Raw genomic sequence first — 21,082 nt, forward strand, 5'->3', positions numbered from 1 at the left:
AGAATATCCTAGTGAACACACCACACACACCTCCAGAATATCCTAATGAACACACACCACACACACCTCCAGAATATCATAGTGAACACACACCACACACACCTCCAGAATATCCTAGTGACCACACACCTCACACACCTCCAGAATATCCTAGTGAACACACCACACACACCTCCAGAATATCCTAGTGACCACACACCACACACACCTCCAGAATATACTAGCGAACACACACCACACACACCTCCAGAATATCCTAGCGAACACACACCACACACACCTCCAGAATATCCTAGTGAACACACACCACACACACCTCCAGAATATCCTAGTGAACACACACCTCCAGAATATCCTAGTGAACACACACCACACACACCTCCAGAATATCCTAGTGAACACACACCACACACCTCCAGAATATACTAGTGACCACACATCACACACACCTCCAGAATATCCTAGTGAACACACACCACACACACCTCCAGAATATCCTAGTGAACACACACCTCCAGAATATCCTAGCGAACACACACCACACACTTCCAGAAAATCCTAGCGAACACACACCACACACACCTCCAGAATATCCCAGTGAACACACACCACACACACCTCCAGAATATCCCAGTGAACACACACCACACACACCTCCAGAATATCCCAGTGAACACACACCACACACACCTCCAGAATATCCTAGCAAACACAAACCACACACACCTCGAGAATATCCTAGCGAACACACACCACACACACCTCCAGAATATCATAGTGAACACACACCACACACTTCCAGAAAATCCTAGCGAACACACACCACACACACCTCCAGAATATCCTAGCGAACACACACCACACACACCTCCAGAATATCATAGTGAACACACACAACACACACCTCCAGAATATCCCAGTGAACACACACCACACACACCTCCAGAATATCCTAGTGAACACACACCACACACACCTCCAGAATATCCTAGTGAACACACCACACACACCTCCAGAATATCCTAGCGAACACACACCACACACACCTCCAGAATATCCTAGCGAACACACACCACACACACCTCCAGAACATCCTAGCGAACACACAACACACACCTCCAGAATATCCTAGTGAACACACACCACACACACCTCCAGAACATCCTAGCGAACACACAACACACACCTCCAGAATATCCTAGTGAACACACACCACACACACCTCCAGAATATCCTAGTGAACACACACCACACACACCTCCAGAATATCCTAGTGAACACACCACACACACCTCCAGAATATCCTAATGAACACACACCACACACACCTCCAGAATATCCTAGTGAACACACATCACACACACCTCCAGAACATCCTAGCGAACACACAACACACACCTCCAGAATATCCTAGTGACCACACACCTCACACACCTCCAGAATATCCTAGTGACCACACACCACACACACCTCCAGAATATCCTAGCGAACACACACCACACACACCTCTAGAATATCCTAGTGAACACACACCACACACACCTCCAGAATATCCTAGTGAACACACACCTCCAGAATATCCTAGTGAACACACACCACACACACCTCCAGAATATCCTAGTGAACACACACCACACACCTCCAGAATATACTAGTGACCACACATCACACACACCTCCAGAATATCCTAGTGAACACACACCACACACACCTCCAGAATATCCTAGTGAACACACACCTCCAGAATATCCTAGCGAACACACACCACACACTTCCAGAAAATCCTAGCGAACACACACCACACACACCTCCAGAATATCCCAGTGAACACACACCACACACACCTCCAGAATATCCCAGTGAACACACACCACACACACCTCGAGAATATCCTAGCGAACACACACCACACACACCTCCAGAATATCATAGTGAACACACACCTCCAGAATATCCTAGTGAACACACACCACACACACCTCCAGAATATCCTAGTGAACACACACCACACACCTCCAGAATATACTAGTGACCACACATCACACACACCTCCAGAATATCCTAGTGAACACACACCACACACACCTCCAGAATATCCTAGTGAACACACACCTCCAGAATATCCTAGCGAACACACACCACACACTTCCAGAAAATCCTAGCGAACACACACCACACACACCTCCAGAATATCCCAGTGAACACACACCACACACACCTCCAGAATATCCTAGCAAACACACACCACACACACCTCGAGAATATCCTAGCGAACACACACCACACACACCTCCAGAATATCATAGTGAACACACACCACACACTTCCAGAAAATCCTAGCGAACACACACCACACACACCTCCAGAATATCCTAGCAAACACACACCACACACACCTCGAGAATATCCTAGCGAACACACACCACACACACCTCCAGAATATCATAGTGAACACACACAACACACACCTCCAGAATATCCTAGCGAACACACACCACACACACCTCCAGAATATCCTAGTGAACACACACAACACACACCTCCAGAATATCCTAGCGAACACACACCACACACACCCTCAGAATATCCTAGTGACCACACACCACACACACCTCCAGAATATCATAGTGAACACATACAACACACACCTCCAGAATATCCTAGCGAACACACACCACACACACCTCCAGAATAAAAAAAAAAAAAGTGAAAAAAAAAGTGACGTGAAATTCAGCCAAGTATGGTGACCCATACTCAGAATTTGTGCTCTGCATTTAACCCATCCGAAGTGCACACACAGAGCAGTGAACACACACACACACACACTGTGAACACACACCCGGAGCAGTGTTCATCATTTATGCTGCGGCGCCCGGGGAGCAGTTGGGGGTTCGATGCCTTGCTCAAGGACACCTCAGTCGTGGTATTGAAGGTGGAGAGAGAACTGTTCATGCATTCCCCCCACCCACAATTCCTGCTGGCCCGAGACTAGAACTCACAACCCTTCGATTGGGAGTCCGACTCTCTAACCATTAGGCCACGACTTCCCACACCACACACACCTCCAGAACATCCTAGCTAACACAGAAACACACAGATCTCTTAACCTTTGCCCCGTCAGAGCTGTGGTTACAGGTGTAGCACCTCTGAATCCAGCACAGTTCTCCATGTGGTTCTCTGCTCTGTTCCTCAGGTACACGGTGAGCCCGGCTGACCTGACGGAGCTGCACGTGATCCGTTACGAGTACGAGAGGAATCTGCTTCCTCTGGTGCTGTCTCACTGTCAGTACAGCATGGAGCGCGGACAGGAAACACTGCTGGAGTACGATCTGCCCAAGATCCAGCAACAGATCCTAACACGCTTCCTCCAGGGCAAGCCACACATCACCATTACTGTACGTCACCGCACCAGTCTACAGTTCACAGCTCTTCAGACTTCACATCCTGCAGAGAAGATAGAGGAGAAACAGTATTATTTCCTGTTTGTTTGTTGTTTCAGGGGATTCCCACACTGGTGAACAGACAGGACAGAAATTATGAGATCATATTAAAAGATGTGAAGGGCAAAGTTCAACAAGTAAGTCACATTATTTGTTTTAGCATAATACATGTTTAATCTGTATCTTATCCGATGCTGAATGCTGGATTTTGATTGGTTGGCAAACATTCGAACGTGTGCTGGTGTGTTTCCAGAAGTATTTTTACATTCATTTCACTCAGGAGAATCACAACATTACAGAATTCAGACAAAAATACAAAGGTTCAAGACTGTGAACTTAAGGGCTTTAGCGAGGGTATAGAACTACAATACCATGATGCATTGTGAACCGCATAATCAAATGAAGCTATGCACATTAAAATATGCCTATATACACACACACATACAGTGATCAGGCATCAGGAGCAGTGACAGGTGAAGTGAATAGCACTGATGATCTCCTGTTAGTGGGGGGGTATATTAGGCAGCAAGGGAACATCATGTGTTAGAAGCAGAAGAATGGGCTAGCGTAAGAATCTGAGTGAGTTTGACAAGGGCCATACAGATGATTGGGTCAGAACATCTCCAGAACTGCAGCTCTCGTGGGGTGTTCCCGGTCTGCAGTGGTCAGGAACAGGGGAACCGGCGACAGGGTCATAGGTCAAGGCTCATTGGTGCACGTGGGGAGTGATGGCTGATCCGTGTGGTCCGATCAAACACACGAGCTACTGGAGCTCAAACTGCTCAAGAAGTTAATACTGGTTTAGATAGAAAGGTGTCAGATACACAGAGCATCAGTTTGTTGTGTATGGAGCTGCAAAGACCAGTCAGGTGCCCATGACCCCTGACCCCTGTCCACCGCCGAAAGAGCCAACAGTGGCACGTGAGCATCAGAACTGGACCACGGAGCAGTGGAAGAAGAACCTGGTCTGTGCGTGTGTGTGGCTTACCTGGGGAACACATGGCACCAGGATGCATTGTGGGAAGAAGGCAAGCCGACGGAGGCAGTGTGACGCTTTGGGCAATGTTCTGCTGGGAAACCTTGGGTCCTGCCATCCATGTGGATGTTACTCATGGACACCGTATTCCCTGGTGGCTCTGGCTCTTTCTGCAGGATAATGTTCCTGACACAAACCACAAATGTTTCAGGAATGGTTTGAGGGGCACCTAATTCCCCAGATCCCAATCCAGTCAAGCATCTGTGGGATGACCCACCTCACAACTTACAGGACTTACAGGATCTGCTGCTAGCATCTTGTGCCAGAGACCACACACACCTTCAGCAGTTAAACTTACAGCTTCATTATTAGTAGAAACACACAGACACACAGGTACTTCACACACGCTTTAGCAATCAAAGTAGGATGATGAGACTAATGCTGTTATTGGAGAGAGATTGATTCCTTTGATCATATCTGTGGCTCTAAAATTACATTCTGGAATTAGCAACAGCGGCTCAGGATGAGATGCGTAAGAAAGTAGTCCTACACACAAGCGTTTTAAGGAAATGTCTTGTAATAAAACATCTGAACACTGTAGTATAAGCAGAATAACTCACTTATTCCTCCTCCAGGCGGTCTTCAGTTGTATGTTGTGGGGGTTATGTTGTTGTAGACATGGCTCCACAAGAAATGTACAATTGTATGGTTAAAAAATGTATGTGTAATGAAGTCAATGTTTAGCATGCAGATATATCTGTAAGATTGAAACCCGTCTGTGAAGCTGTGTTGTGATTGTGTGAAGGAGCCGTTGCCTGCTGTGACCCAGCACGACCTGGTGAAGGAGCTGCAGTCCTACAGTGATGTGTGTGAGGCTCTGTCCACCGTCCAGCTGGCCCTGGGCTTCCTGGCCATGACCGGGGCTCAGACACACATGCAGCTCACCACATACCTGAAGGAGGTGCTACAGATGACTGACCACATGGGCCCACACATCTACAAGGTCCGAACACACACTTTCTTTATTATTGGATTGTGCAGAGCAAGTGCTGTTACTAGGATGTTAGATGCACTGAAATGTTGTCCATCAAAACAGCTATTTTCACTTTTGGGTGGTTTAATTAGACGATGAACATAGTCAAAACATCAGAGAAGCGATATTTCTCATGTAGATAAGCTACAACAATTAAGCATGTCAGTTGTGTAACAACAATGAGTTTTACAGAATAATTAACTCAAATGATATATAGGGAATTTGAATAATTAATCAGGAATATGATTAATATATATCTCAGATGACAGTTACATAAAATTTTATTGATTTTGAAAAATAGCTCAATTGCCTATACCAATAAATAATCACAGGGCACTGTAACTTACTCATTAATATGTCAATATTACATTCTTCATATCAATTGTTGTGATATCTCTTACTGTAAATTACTGCAAATCAAACAGTGGTTTGTCCAGCAAACCAGATTGACCTATCAATTTTCAATAAAGTTATCACTTCTTATAATTCAAGGAAAAATATTCTCTGGCCATGAAAACATCATCCTATCCTTATGATAAATTTAGTTTCTAAATTTAAAGCTTGTAGCTAAAGATCAGACCTTTCAGTGACTCATAATGTGAGTGGGGTGGAGTAGAGGTCTTCACGGGTCCAAAAATTCTTGCCCGAACCCGACAGAGACCCGTAATGTACTACACCGAACCGACCCGAACCCGTCTATTATTTCAAAAGCTGGACCCGGACCCGTGTAGATCTGAGAAATGTCTACCCGGACCCGACCCGGACCCGTATATTACTTGAAATCTGGACCCGAACCCGCCGGGAAGACACAGACCCGACTGGACCCGACGTTGACATATTCCACCTTAAATTGCTATTACAAGTAAATAAACCTGTTGCGAAGAATACAGCTTTTTGTCTTACCTAATTTAAAGAGCCGTGATCTCTCTTCCTTGTACCTGACTGCTTGTGATGCATAACAATCCTCCGTCAAGAAAGTTATTCATGTTATTCCTCTCGTTATTCCAAGTCTAAGCTGAATCCACTCATTATTTCAGCTTCAAAAGTCCACTTGATGTCACGGTGACGGATGACAAATGCTACTGTGCACATGTACATTCTGACTCGAGTTAATTCGCATAACTTACACTGTTTGCCTTTTGAACTATAATAACGATCGCTCGTGCAATGCCATGGCCGCTGACATTATTTATTTACTATCATCTGATCTCTGTCTGTGCTCTCTGCTCTGCATCGAGTCTGAATCTGAACCACTAAAACTTTAAGATTAAACGGTTCATTTATAATATTATAAAAATGGGAGAAAATGTAAAATGCGGTTTGGCGGTCGAAGTGTCCCTCACTGCTTGCCATAGAAACATGAAATGCACTCGAGACTGCACATGCATGCTAGCTGTATCAACCTAAAATGCCTTAACGCAATTTGAGCGTAATAGAAAACATTCATGTGACAGTTCACCTCAGATTGTGTTGCTGATTTGAAATATATTAAACATGAGTGTGTCAAGTCTGCAAGCATTAATACCATGTGTGCACTTGTATTAACTCTTGAGTCTGCGAGAGAGAGAGAGAGATCACTTTTTTTGGCTCACTCTTTTCTTTTCCTAATTTTACAAGTTGCAAGTTACAAAAAACACAAGCAGTCTTTGATAACGGCCGGATGTTCTCCGAGTCCGATGACTCCGATCGGCGATCGCACGGGTATTACACACAATGTTAAACTGACCCGGGACCTGAGGTAATAGATTCGGACCCGACCCGGACCCGGCTGATGATTTAAAATATAGACCCGAACCCGTACGGGTCCCGGGTCGGGTCCGGGGTCGACGGGTCTCGGGTGCACTGTGAAGACCTCTAGGGTGGAGTCCAAGCCAATCATGGATATATGGGTTTTTAATAATTCAACTAGTGATACATCGAACTACCAATCACACAGAGTAAATATGCGTACGAAAATACAGACAGTAAACTTTACAAGACATAACGGAATCCAAATAAAAGAGAGAGAGAGAAAGAGAGAGAGAGAGAGCGAGCGAGAGAGAGAGAGAGAAAATAGAATGAGCTCAGGTATGAAAATCACAGTCAGTAACCTTTTTGAAACCTTTTCGGTCGACTCTTATAGCTTGAGATGGTTCACGCCTCTGTTCGCGTGAACAACTAATGAACGTCTGCGATCTGCAGCGGGAAAAAGTTCCTTTGTCTCTGTAGAAAACACCCACTAATGATTTAGGGCTTGTCTGATTTCATCAGGGATATTCTAGCAAGTTCGTAATTCCAGATTAAATACATTTTTCATTACTTTGCTCTAGATAAATGGGTCTGTCAAAGCATGACGATTACACAGATACCAAAAATAATATATATAAATGATCAAAACATGAAGTTACATTCAAATGCAGAATTACACACATTTAAAGATTTGATTAACACATGATAACACTGCAGATAGTCCCAATTTATATGGGAAACCTCTAATGTACCGCAGAAACAATACTATATACATTAAGACTACATTTGAGTACATTTTACCATTCTTTTGTAAGGATTAGATTTCCTGTCCTGTGTAGTCCTGTGTGGTCGTATAATTTAAGAGCTGCAGGAGTGGGGGTTGCAGAACATGGCTCTCTTTGAGAAAGTTAAAGTGAGGAGAAACAATTCCAATTTATACGCTAGAAAAATTATAATCCTCGCATAACAAGGGTTAACCATGGTACACACAAAACATTTTCAAAATACATATTATTAATAAAATGATGAAAGTAAGGAACTTCTAAGAAAGGTTTTTTTTTGTCTATGTGGAATGTTGGGGGTTTAGTTTCTCCTTTGAGGCTCGCATGGGTATCGTAAATTATTTAAGTCCAGCCAGGCCAGGCGTTTAGTGCAAAAAGGTTTCATTTGTATGCCTGAATTTAACCCATGAATCGATGACCTGCATATGCGTTACAGCTGTGTCTCTGGATTGACAATATTAATTTCTTTTTAATCTGTAATCATATGGTTTCTTAAATCTGAAATCTTTTAGTGTGCTGTTTTCTGTTGATGTGTGAACAAAACTTCACGATTGGATGGCAGCCGCACTACAAATATAAACTATAAAAGCTTTATCACTTTTAATATGAAGCAAAGTCTCATCTTTTAAATTCTGTGGATTAATTTAAACACTTAAAGTTGTTTTGGTGCTCTGTAATACACCGTGACCGATCGCTGTAGAGATGTTACTTGTACTAGCCTCCTCTTCACTACTAGTTACAGCACAGATAAACAAGGCTGAGCACCAGAAGGTGTGTTGAAAGATACATTACAGCGTACCTAAATGACTCCCGTAGGGCTGTCACGATTCCTCGATTAGATTTGAGTGCTCGAACCTCAGTTTTATTTCCCCGTGTCGAGTAACCAGCAAAATACTTGAAGTACGGACAAGAATCCATGAACCGCATAATTGGACTGTTTTCTAAAGCTGCATGATGTATTAGAACCGTACTATAGTATAGTGCTACTGTGAACTCACAAAGGCTGCGATTCAGTTAAATAAGTTTATGTCCTGTGGGTTTAATTTAGTTCTCAGTAAATGCTGCTGATTCTGAACTGATTCTGTGCTAGTGTTATGAGCGCGGGTAAACCGAAGGCTGGATCAAGGGCAATCATCGCCAATGATGCCATTACGTAGAGCGCAAAAGAACCGGTGAACCGTTTTCTTCAACAGGTTTACTGATTCGAACTGTCCGAAAGAACTACTGGTGATCCGAACACCGATGAGTCAATCGTTCATTCGTTATCTGGCTCGGCTCCGTGTTCATCTTCAGTCAGTGTACTTGGATTATAGCAGTCAGAAGAGAGAGCAACAGCGGTGTTTACTCATTCACCACTCTGACCCAATCCCTAATCTCTGTGTGTGTGTGTCTCTGTGTGTGTGTGTGTGTGTGTGTCTCTGTATGTGTGTGTGTGTGTGTGTGTGTCTCTGGGTCTCTGTGTGTGTGTGTGTGTGTGTGTCTCTGTGTGTGTGTGTCTCTGTGTGTGTGTGTGTGTGTGTGTGTCTCTGTATGTGTGTGTGTGTGTGTGTCTCTGTGTGTGTGTGTGTGTGTGTCTCTGTGTGTGTGTGTGTGTGTGTGTCTCTGTGTCTCTGTGTGTGTGTGTGTGTGTCTGTGTGTGTGTGTCTCTGTGTCTCTGTGTGTGTGTGTCTCTGTATGTGTGTGTGTGTGTGTGTCTCTGTATGTGTGTGTCTCTGTATGTGTGTGTGTGTGTGTCTCTGTGTGTGTGTGTGTGTGTGTGTCTCTGTCTCTGTATGTGTGTGTGTGTGTGTCTCTGTGTGTGTGTGTGTGTGTGTCTCTGTGTGTGTGTGTGTGTGTGTGTGTCTCTGTATGTGTGTGTGTCTCTGTGTGTGTGTGTGTGTGCAGGCGTTGAGTCGCTGCAGTCTGAAGCACTGTGTGGCGCTGTGGCAGCTGCTCATCTCTCTAAAGTCTGAGACAATGCTTCGTCTGAAGAGGGTGAGACACTCGACACAGTAAACTAGATTCTGCTCTGAGTCTGTGTGTGAACATGACTTTCTTCACCTGTACTTCAGGACCCGTTTGTGGGAATCAGCCAAGAGTACAGACGCCCCCTGCAGGAGGAACACAAGACACTGCTCACTAGTTTTTTGACCAAGTCCAGCGCTGATGCCTTCCTGCTGGAGATGCACGAGTTTCTGCTTCTGGTCCTGAAGGACCCCAGAGCCACGGACACCTTCAAGCCTGACTGGAGGTGAGACCTGACGGGAATATCAGTCCTTCTCATGTGCTAATGCCAGCTCTTTTGGAGGGGGTTCAGCTTTGCCTCAGTTCATACTTGACATATAATTTCTGAGTTACAGGTGTGTAGATGCATATAAATGTCAAAACTTCAAAACTTTTATTAAAAACCACCATCTGTCAAGTGTTCTGAAAAAGACCATGAAGGATAACTGTATTTATTTATTTATGAGCTGTTTCATTGCAGTGTCCATGGAAAGCATTAATATGTGTATATCATGATATACAGTACCAGTCAAAAGTTTGGAAACATTATTATTTTTAATGTTTATGCTCCTCAAGCCTGCATTTATTTGATCAAAAATACAGAAAAAAACATTAATATTGTGAAATATTATTACAATTTAAAATAGCGGTTTTCTATGTGAATATATAGTAAAGTTAAATGTATTTCTGTGTGCTGTATTTATCACCTTCGTCAAGTCTGCAGTGTCACATGATCTTCAGAAATCAGAATAATATGCTTTTGTAACAAATGTATTTTATAACAATATACACTACAGTTCACAATGTAGGGTCAGTAATACATTTTTTAAATTAATACTTATAAATTAATTAATATTCAGAAAGGATGTGTTAAATTGGTAAAAAAAATGTGTGCTTCTTCAGTATTTCATCATATTATTCTGATTTCTGAAGATCATGTGACACTGAAGACTGGAGGAATGATGCTGAAAATACAGCGGAGCATCACAGAAATACATTACACTTTACTATATATTCATAAAGAAAACAGTTATTTACAGTAAATACAGGTTTGACGAGCAGAAGAGACTTCTTTCAGAAACATTAAAAATAGGAACTTTTGACCAGTACTGTGTGTGTGTGTGTGTGTATGTGTGTGTGTGTGTGTGTGTGTGTGTGTGTGTGTGTCTGTGTGTGTGAGAGTGTGTGTGTGTGCGTGAGTGTGTGTCTGTGTGTGTGTGCGTGAGTGAGTGTGTGCGTGTGCGTGAGTGTGTGTTTCTGTGTGTGTGTGTGTGTGCGTGAATGTGTGTCTGTGTGTCTCTGTGTGTGTATGTGTGTGTGGGCATGTTTTTGTGTCATATCAGGACACAACTCTGTATAATGTCATGGGTATGACACAGGTATTACAAGGAGAGCATGACTTATGAGAACATAACCCATGTCCCCATTTTTCAAAACACTTATAAATCATACAGAATGAGTTTTTTTGAGAAAGTAAAAATGCACAAAGTTTCCTGTGAGGGTTAGGGTTAGGTGTAGGGTTGGTGAAGGACCATAGAATATACAGTTTCTACAGAATAAAAACCATTACACCTATGGGATGAACACACTTTACACAGAAACAAACGTGTGTGTGTGTGTGTGTGAGTGCGTGTGTGTGTGTGTGTGTGTGTGTGTGTGTGTGTGTGTGTGTGTGAGTGCGTGTCTGTGTGTGTGTGTGTGTGTGTGTGTGTGTGTGTGTGTGTGTGTGTGTGAGTGCGTGTCTGTGTGTGTGTGTGTGTGTGTGTGTGTGTGTGTGTGTGTGAGTGCGTGTCTGTGTGTGTGTGTGTGTGTGTGTGTGTGTGTGTGTGTGTGTGTGTGTGTGTGTGTGTGTGTGTGTGTGTGTGTGTGTGAGTGCGTGTCTGTGTGTGTGTGGTTATAGACTAAAATTTGTATGAATATCCGAGTTACATTTTTCTGCACAATTTTTATGTAGTTTACTAAGAAAGACACAAACTGGTAATCATGAAGTGGTTCAAATCAAGTTAAGCAGAATATTGAGTAACTGAGTGAGTATCAGATCTAATCTGTGGGAGGCTGGTTTAGATGTTAAAGCTCGTGCTGAAGGCATCAGTAATAACTCGTCTCTCTGTGTCCAGTCTGAAAGACACGGTTGTGTCCTACATGGAGCGTAAAGATCTGGACATTCCTCCCGAGGTGGACGAGTTCTTCCCTCAACAGATCCTGCTCTCACAATACACCGACACCTGGAGGTTCTCCGTCCTCGACAGACACAAGAGAAACCAAAGATGAAGTGCTTCTGCTGTCTTACACAATCACTCGGATCAGGGAAAGCTCAGGTCTCATCACAGATGCCATACTTTTAAACGATTGCTCATTACAGTGCCTTTTCTGCTCCTGAGTTAGTGTGATGTACAGTATTCTGCTGCATACTCAATCATTCCTATACAGACAAGATCTAAGATCATACATTACTTATTTCAGAGTTCAAAACAATCATCAACACAATGATAAACTTTTGCTGTGACTTTTTTCTTCCAGTTTTGTGAAGTTGTTTATCCTTTCCTTCTTTCTTTCTTTGTTTACTTGAGAGTACGTATAGACTCTTTTAAGGATGTGAAATCATTTGAAATATAATCTCCACAGCATGAGCCCAGACCTGGACGCCGTACGTCCTTACCATCCTCATGTTTATTGCACTTTAGCCCTTCTCTGCTAAAACACTGTTTCTGTGTACCAACACATATGCTGGAGCAATGCTGTGCAGAAATGATTAACATGGGTCTGAATAAAGTTGTTATATTATATTTGGGACAGATCATCATCTTGTGTTCTTCTGTCTGGTGTTGCCAGTTTATTATTAGAAGCTGTATGTCTGGAGATGTATGACTTTACATCAGAAACTCCCATCATTTAGAAATGAGCTATTCTACCCCAGTGATACCCAGAAACTGAGATCCATCATCATTCAGAGCTCACTCATTCACACATCTGTGTATTGTGAGGGAAACCGGATGAGAGAGAAAGACCTTCTCTGACTGAGATCCTGCTCTTTATAACACACATCAGACACAGATGCACCGCTGAACCCCCAGTGTCACTGTACTTTACTCTGCTTCAGTGTGACTTTAATAGATCTTATAATCAGAGTTAATGTTCATGAGGTAATTCAGTTCTGATTGAGCATTAGTGACGAACACCTGTTAACAAGCAGAACTGAAGGAAAAATAAACTAGAACAGAAAACAACAGATGAGCAGAAACACAATTTCTCTACAGAACTCAATATGACAATTAACAGGTTTAGATGTTGATGACCCTTGACTTCTGCACATTAGAGTCTAATCTCTAATTATATTGATAGTTTCATGTTGTTGATTATAGCTACAACAAAAAAAGTTATTCTGCACGAAAAGGTTTGAAGACACACAAACGACAATTAACATAAGCTTCATGTTGCAATGCATGCTGGGTACCACCAATCAAAACTCAACCATGGCTCCCAGTATGAATAAATTATGCAGCTGAATTCTCTTAGTATTGTCTTTAATCATGACTAACTGCTTTTATTTTGTTGTGAGCGTATAGTTGCTGGTTTAGTGATGTTCAGAGTTGTTTATCTGAATGTGTTGAGATTCATATGCAGACGCTTGATGTTTGTCTGACACATTAGTTCAAATGTTATGGTGAAGAATAACTTTTCAAAATCAGTGTGTTTAACTGACACAATATAACTCACCAGCTTGAGAAAGTCGAGTCAAGTCACCTTTATTTATATAGCGCTTTAAACTAAACACATTGCGTCAAAGCAACTGAACAACATTCATTTGGAAAACAGTGTCAATTAAAGCTGCAAGCAGCGATGAACGGGCCCTCGCACCCGGGCTCACCGCCATCGTGTGGCTTTAGTAAAAAGGTGAACGTTGAGAAATATGCATTTAATGTCCTAAATATAAGTGGAATATATCAAAGTATATCCCATATATGTGCCAATCTTACCGTTGCCAGCAGGTGGCGCTATCGTTATAATGGAATATTGGCCTTCAGATGTGTTCAGGGCAGGACTTTTATCAAACATGTGAAGTTTGGGGAAGATTGGACATTTTATGCTTGAGTTACAACAACTTCTCTTGCTGTGGCAAGACATCAAATTTTGTCATGGCGCCATGGAAACGCCCTTTAACAAAAACTCAAGATCTCCAAAAGTTAACATTGCACAGGCCTTTAGATTAGACTGACCACAAAATATATGTTAATCTCAAAAAAATTATAGGAGTAGTTTGTCGCAGCGTAAAACATGTCACTTCCTGTTGCCAATAGGTGGCGCTATGACTATAACTGAATGTGGGCATGTAGATCTGTTAAGGGCAGAAGTTTTATCTAACATGTGAAGTTTGGGGCAGATTGGACATTGTATGTCTGAGTTACAGCAACTTCCTTTTTCATGGCGAAACATCGAAATTTGTCAGGCCGCCATGGACACGCCCTTTAACGAAATCTAAAGATCTTCTCAATTTAACATCGCAAAAGGCTTAAGATTACACTGACCAGGTTTGGTGTTGATCTGACTAAATCTCTAGGAGGAGTTCGTTAAAGTACAACCCCTGAAAATTACATTGGGCTTTTCTGAGTTGCGTCAGGTTCCCGTTGACCCTCCGGAGTTGAGTCAGATTCCTATTGACCTTCCAGAGTCGAGTCAGGTTCTGGTTGACCCTCCAGAGTCAAGTCAGGTGTTCATGGACCCTCCAGAGTCAGGGTTAGTTACCGTTGACCTTCCAGAGTCAGGGCTAGTTCCTGTCTATCTTCCAGAGTCGAGTCAAATTCCAGTTGACTGTCAAGTCACAAGTGATCTTCAAGGACTGAGTCAAGTCACCGGGGATCTGCATGAACAAATGCAAGTCACCAATAATCTTCATGAGCAGAGTCAAGTCAGCACCGATCCTCTGGAATCCAGTAGAAACACCATAGGATTACCAGAGTTTTGTCTTCCCGTTGGTCTGGCCGCACGGAGGTGGTGGTTTTCTGCTCCGCCCTGGGGGACTCCGGCATCGACCACAAGGATGTGGTGATCTTCTGCTCCACCCTGGGGGGCTTCCACCCTGACCACACGGTTGTGGTGGTCTTCTGCTCCGCCCTGGGGGACTCCGGCATCGACCACAAGGACGTGGTGATCTTCTGCTCCACCCTGGGAGGCTTCCACCCTGACCACACGGTTGTGGTGGTCTTCTGCTTCACCCTGGGAGGCTTCCGCCCTGACCACACGGTTGTGGTGGTCTTCTGCTTCACCCTGGGAGGCTTCCGCCCTGACCACACGGTTGTGGTGGTCTTCTGCTCCGCCCTGGTGGGCATCACATGATGTCCTTCATGGACTTATGTTTTTGTGTTTTTGTTTAGTTTTGTTTTTCTGTCTGTTTCCTTCTTTGGACCTGGCCCTCCGTCCCTCCCCCTGATCCTCCGCCCGGTCCACCACCCTCCTGGACTCCTTGTTTTGTTACACTTCTCTTGTCTCTGTTTCCCCATTTTACCTGGTTGTTTTGTCTCTGTTTCCCCATTCTACCTGGTTCTTCTGTCTCTGTGTACCATGTTTTCTGGCCCTCCGTCCCTCCCCCTAGTTCGCCGCCGCTCCACCTCCCTCCTAACTTCTTTATCTGTTGGGTTTTCCTGGGTTTCAGGTGGAGCATCTGGCAGCTGCTCCGTGGAGGAGGGGGTAATGTCCCGCTGTCAGTCTCTGTTTTCCTGGGTGTCCACTAGTGAGCTCACTTCCCCTTAGGCACTTCACCGTAGGCACTAGAATTCCTCTAGTCTGGTCCTGTCTTCACAGTAATTGCACTCCAGTTAATTGCACCAGGTGCAGTCAATCTATTGTCGTTAGTCTCCTTATAAATACCTGTCTTTCCCTGTTGTTTGTATGGAGTCCTTACCCTTCGTGTTACCAATGTTCTCATCTCCCGAGACTTACCCTTTCCTTCTCATCTCTGAGTTCCTGTTCTGTTCCTTCCAGTTCCCTCTTTTGTTTTGTTTGTCTCCTTGGACTGTTTATTTTGGAATACCATTTTTATTAATAAAATTTACCTGCAATTGGATCTCTCCCTCTCCTTGTGTTTCTCTGGTGCATGCACGTCACACAGCCAACACTTGAACGCCAAGATACATCAGCTTCAGGTATCTGTAACTTTTAATCATAGTATTATATTTCTTTTTTGGTTTTAAATTGTGTCTGATTTAACATTACATTTTGAACAACTAACAGTTAACGGTTGCGGAGCACAGTCTTTAGGACACACACACACACACACACACACACACACACACACACACACAGAGAGAGAGAGAGAGCGGGTATAATGTTTGCTAAGCACGGTCTGTGGCAGACTTTTCTGTCAGGACAACAATTCAATAAACAAGATAATAAAAAAAGACATATTTCGCAAAGGAAATGGTTCCAAACAAAGCATGTTGTTGTGCTCTGCAGCAACACACAGCGGTGTTTACTGAATAAATTTGCTTGACTAACTTTTAGCTTACTTTTTTTCTGAATGAATCATCCATTTCAAATGAATCCATTGATTAAATGACTGGCCGACTCACTCATTAAGGCAGTGGCATGTCGCCACCTAGTGGCAAAGTACCATTCTAATTTTTTTCATAATTTCATATTTCTGTATTCCAAATTTTATATTTGATTCATTAGCCTCATAAGATTATTTATGCAATTTGTAAGTGCTATGTAAGTGTTCCTTCAAAAATATAAGTGTATGGAGCCCTGCATTTATAATTATACTTGGCTTTAAGTGTACATAAACAGAGATAAAGTCCTTTGACCGGTATATCTTTGTAGAGTAAGAGTATGTCAGTGCACTGCTTAATGTATAGCATATATAGAATACCTGTATAGTTTTGTAATCTATCTATGAGTATGTCATGATCTATGGTGTCGATTGCAGCACTAAGATCAAGTAAAACTAACAATGAGATGCAGCCTTGATCTGACGCAAGAAGCAGCTCATTTGTAATTTTTACAAGTGCAGTTTCTTTGCTATGGTGGGGCCTTTTTAAATACATTTACATTTATTCATTTAGCAGACGCTTTTATCCAAAGCGACTTACAGATGAGGACAGTGGAAGCAATCAAAAACAAAAAAAAAGAGCAATGATATATAAGTGCTATAACAAGTCTCAGTTAGGTTAACACAGTACACGTAGCATGGGATTTTAAATAATATAATATAATTAAAACATATAGAATAAAAAAGAATAGAGCAAGCTAGTGTTAAATGTCTTTACACATACACAAACACACATACAATTGCATAATTTATGAAAGAAAATAGAATATAAAAAGATTAAAAAGGTAGTTAGATTTTTTTTAAAGAATAGAATTAGAATAGTGAGTGTTAAAGTTAGAGGGTCAAATAAAGATGGAAGAGATGTGTATTTAGCCGATTCTTGAAGATGGCTAAGGACTCAGCTGCTCGGATTGAGTTGGGGAGTTCATTCCACCAGAAGGGAACATTTAATTTAAAAGTCTGTAAAAGTGACTTTGTGCTTCTTTGGGATGGCACAATCAAGCGACGTTCACTTGCAGAATGCAAGCTCCTAGAGGCACATAAGTCTGAAGTAACGAATTTAGGTAAATGGGTGTAGAGCCAGTGGTAGTTTTGTGGGCAAACATCAATGTCTTGAATTTTATGCGAGCAGCTATTGGAAGCCAGTGCAAATTGATAAACAGAGGTGTGACGTGTATTATTTTTGGCTCATTAAAAATTAATCTTGCTGCCGCGTTCTGAATTAATTGTAAAGGTTTGATAGAATTGGCTGGAAGACCTGCCAAGAGGACATTGCAATAGTCCAGCTTGGACAGAACAAGAGCTTGAACAAGGAGTTGTGCAGCATGTTCCCAAAGAAAGGGCTTGATCTTCTTGATGTCGAATAAAGCAAATCTGCAGGATCGGACAGTTTTGGCAATGTGGTCAGAGAAAGTCAGCTGATCATCAATCATAACTCCAAGGCTTCTAGCTGATTTTGAAGGAGTTATGGTTGATGTGCCTAACTTGACGGTGAAATTGTGATGAAACGATGGGTTTGCTGGAATCACAAGCAGTTCTGTCTTGGCAAGGTTGAGTTGAAGGTGATGGTCCATCATCCAGGAAGAAATGTCAGTTAGACAAGCTAAGATGCAAATAGCTACCGTCGGATCATCAGGATGGAATGAGAGGTAGAGTTGAGTGTCATCAGCATAGCAGTGGTATGAAAAGCCATCTTTCTGAATGACAGAACCTAATGGTGCCTACATGTTTTAAGTCCACATCCATTGTGCCAGTACCGAAACACTCCTCCCCAACGTGCCTCAATGACTATCGCCCCGTAGCACTCACACCCATCATTATGAAGTGCTTTGAGCGACTGGTCCTAGCACACCTCAAAGACTGCCTCCCACCCACACTGGACCCACACCAATTTGCCTACCGCAGAAATAGGAGCACAGAGGATGCAGTATGCACAGTACTGCACTCTGCACTCACACACCATAACAACACGTATGTTAGGATGTTGTTTGTTGACTTCAGTTCAGCATTTAACACCTTCATTCCCTCCAAGCTGACCACAAAACTTGGAGACCCGGACATTAACACCTCCCTCTGCAACTGGATTATGGACTTTCTGACCAACAGGCCTCAGCATGTTCGGTCAGGTCACACACACTCCACCACCATCACACTTAATACTGGCGTACCACAGGGCTGTGTGCTGAGCCCATTCCTCTACTCCCTTTACACCCACAACTGCAAGCCTGTGCATGGATCCAACTCCATCATTAAGTTTGCAGATGACACCACGGTGATTGGCCTCATCAGTGACAACGATGAGACTGCCTACAGGGAAGAGATACAGCACCTGGCCACATGGTGCGCTGACAATAACCTGCTCCTTAACACCAATAAGACCAAGGAGCCCATTGTGGACTTCAGGAAGAAGAAAGGAAGCACGCATGACCCCATCCACATTAACGGGATGGTTGTTGAACGTGTCTCCAGCTTCAAGTTCCTGGGAACCACCATCTCGGAGGAACTGTCCTGGGCCATAAACACCTCCAGCCTGGTCAAGAAGGCTCACCAGCGCCTTTTCTTCCTCAGGACACTGAAGAAGAACCAGCTGTCTTCATCCATCCTGGTGAACTTCTACCGGTGTGCGATCGAGAGCATCCTGACCAGTTGCATCACGGTCTGGTATGGGAACTGCTCAGTGGCTGACCGCAAGGCACTGCAGAGGGTGGTGAAAACTGCCCAACGCATCACAGGGACACCACTTCCTGCTCTTGAGGACATCCAGAGGAAACGCTGTCTACGTCGAGCTCGCAGCATTCTCAAGGACTCCTCTCACCCTGACCACGAACTGTTTAACCTCCTCCCCTCCGGGAGGCGTTTCAGGAGCCTCCGGACAAGGACCACAAGATTCAGGAACAGCTTTTTCCCCAAAGCTGTCTCCTTGCTGAACTCTGCCCTCTGACACCCCTCAACACCCCCCACACCACACATAGACTCCTCCCCCTCTTCAACACTCTGATTTATTTATTTACTCACAACAAGCAAAAAGTAACTTGTTATTACTTGCACTACTGCCTGTTCATCCAGGAACACTGTATAATCCATTTGCACATTGAAATATTTTTTCTATGCACTTTACTGTCCATTGCAATACTGTAAATTATGTTCATAGTTCTGCCAATAGTGTACATACACTTTTACATAGCCCATCTGTATAGTATGTTCATAGTACACCTATCTGTATATCGTGCTTATAGTATTTAATATCTGTAAATTATGTCCATAATACTTACCTGTATATTTATTGTACATATTATAGACCTTTATTCTGTACTTACTGCTTATTGCACTTCTGGTTAGATGCTAACTGCATTTCGTTGCCTTGTACCTACATGTGCAGTGACAATAAAGTTGAATCTAATCTAATCTAATCTAATCTAGACAGAGAAGAGAAGTGGTCCAAGAACTGAGCCCTGAGGCACCCCAGTAGTTAGATGTTGAGACTTGGACACCTCACCTCTCCAAGATACTTTGAAGGACCTATCTGATAGCTCAGACTCAAACCATTGAAGTGTTGTTCCTGAGATGCCTTTCTCCAGTAGGGTTGATAGGAGGATCTGGTGGTTAACCGTGTCAAAAGCAGCGGACAGATCAAGCAGGATAAGTACTGAAGATTTGGATTCTGCTCTTGCCAGTCTTAGAGCTTCAACAACTGAGAGCAAGGCAGTCTCAGTTGAATGTTCACTTCTAAAGCCAGATTGGTTGCTGTCAAGGAGGTTGTTGTGGGATCTAGTTTTGGTTTCTTAATAAGAAGCTTAATAATCGCCAGCTTGAATGGTTTTGGGACGTGACCTAAAGATAACAACGAGTTAATTAAATAGAGAAGCGGTTCTTCGGCTACAGGTAACAACTCTTTCAGTAATTTAGTGGGTACAGGATCTAATAAACATGTTGTTGGTTTAGATACAGTGATAAGTTTATTTAGCTCTTCCTGTCCTATATTTATAAAGCACTGCAGTTTATCTTTGGGTACGATGGATGAAACTGAAGTGTTATACGAGTAGAATCTACATTCGCTATTGTATTTCTAATGTTATCTATTTTATCAGTGAAGAAATTCATAAAGTCATTACTATTTAACGTTGGTGGAATATTTGAATCAGGTGGCGTCTGGTAATTTGTTAATTTAGCCACTGTGCTAAATAAAAACCTTGAATTGTTTTGGTTATTGGTTATACAAACCACCATTTAAAACTTGTCGAAAAAAATGTTAATCACTAAAATAATGTATGTATTTTTCCCAATGAGCATTTGCAGGTTTGTATGCTAATGATTTTAACAATTAAGAAATTACTGCATTTCTAAAACTAGCTACCTCTTTGGTGAAACCACTAAATGTAAATTTCCAGTTATTTAAATAAAACAGTTTTAGTAAGGGGGGCTAGCTTTAGCAAATTTCTGGAGGGCAGAAATCTTCTGACAAAAATGTAGCTAACAAATAATATTACAATATTGCAAAGCTGAAGCTAACATTGAATTCGGACGTGCCTTGATGCCTCATGACCTTGGAATGCATCCTTCGAAGGCAGCGTTTTTCAGCTGGTGAACGTATACAAG

At 42.8% G+C, this 21,082-nt stretch overlaps 1 protein-coding gene across 4 annotated transcripts in view; it reads left to right on the forward strand.

The window, feature by feature from the left end:
• LOC128026683 (E3 ubiquitin-protein ligase rnf213-alpha) overlaps positions 1–12,728 on the forward strand; it is a 103,932-nt gene extending 91,204 nt beyond the window's left edge. For all 4 annotated transcript variants that reach the window (XM_052613936.1, XM_052613937.1, XM_052613938.1 and 1 more), the window contains 6 exons: positions 3,194–3,395; positions 3,500–3,577; positions 5,222–5,419; positions 9,844–9,933; positions 10,011–10,189; positions 12,060–12,728. In XM_052613936.1, coding sequence (XP_052469896.1) covers positions 3,194–3,395; positions 3,500–3,577; positions 5,222–5,419; positions 9,844–9,933; positions 10,011–10,189; positions 12,060–12,213 — 901 coding nt within the window. In that variant the 3' untranslated portion in view covers positions 12,214–12,728. The remainder of the gene's footprint in view (positions 1–3,193; positions 3,396–3,499; positions 3,578–5,221; positions 5,420–9,843; positions 9,934–10,010; positions 10,190–12,059) is intronic.
• Positions 12,729–21,082: the final 8,354 nt, after the last annotated feature.

The sequence above is a fragment of the Carassius gibelio genome, chromosome A13 (genome assembly GCF_023724105.1).
Source record: "Carassius gibelio isolate Cgi1373 ecotype wild population from Czech Republic chromosome A13, carGib1.2-hapl.c, whole genome shotgun sequence".
Classification (NCBI taxonomy): domain Eukaryota; kingdom Metazoa; phylum Chordata; class Actinopteri; order Cypriniformes; family Cyprinidae; genus Carassius; species Carassius gibelio.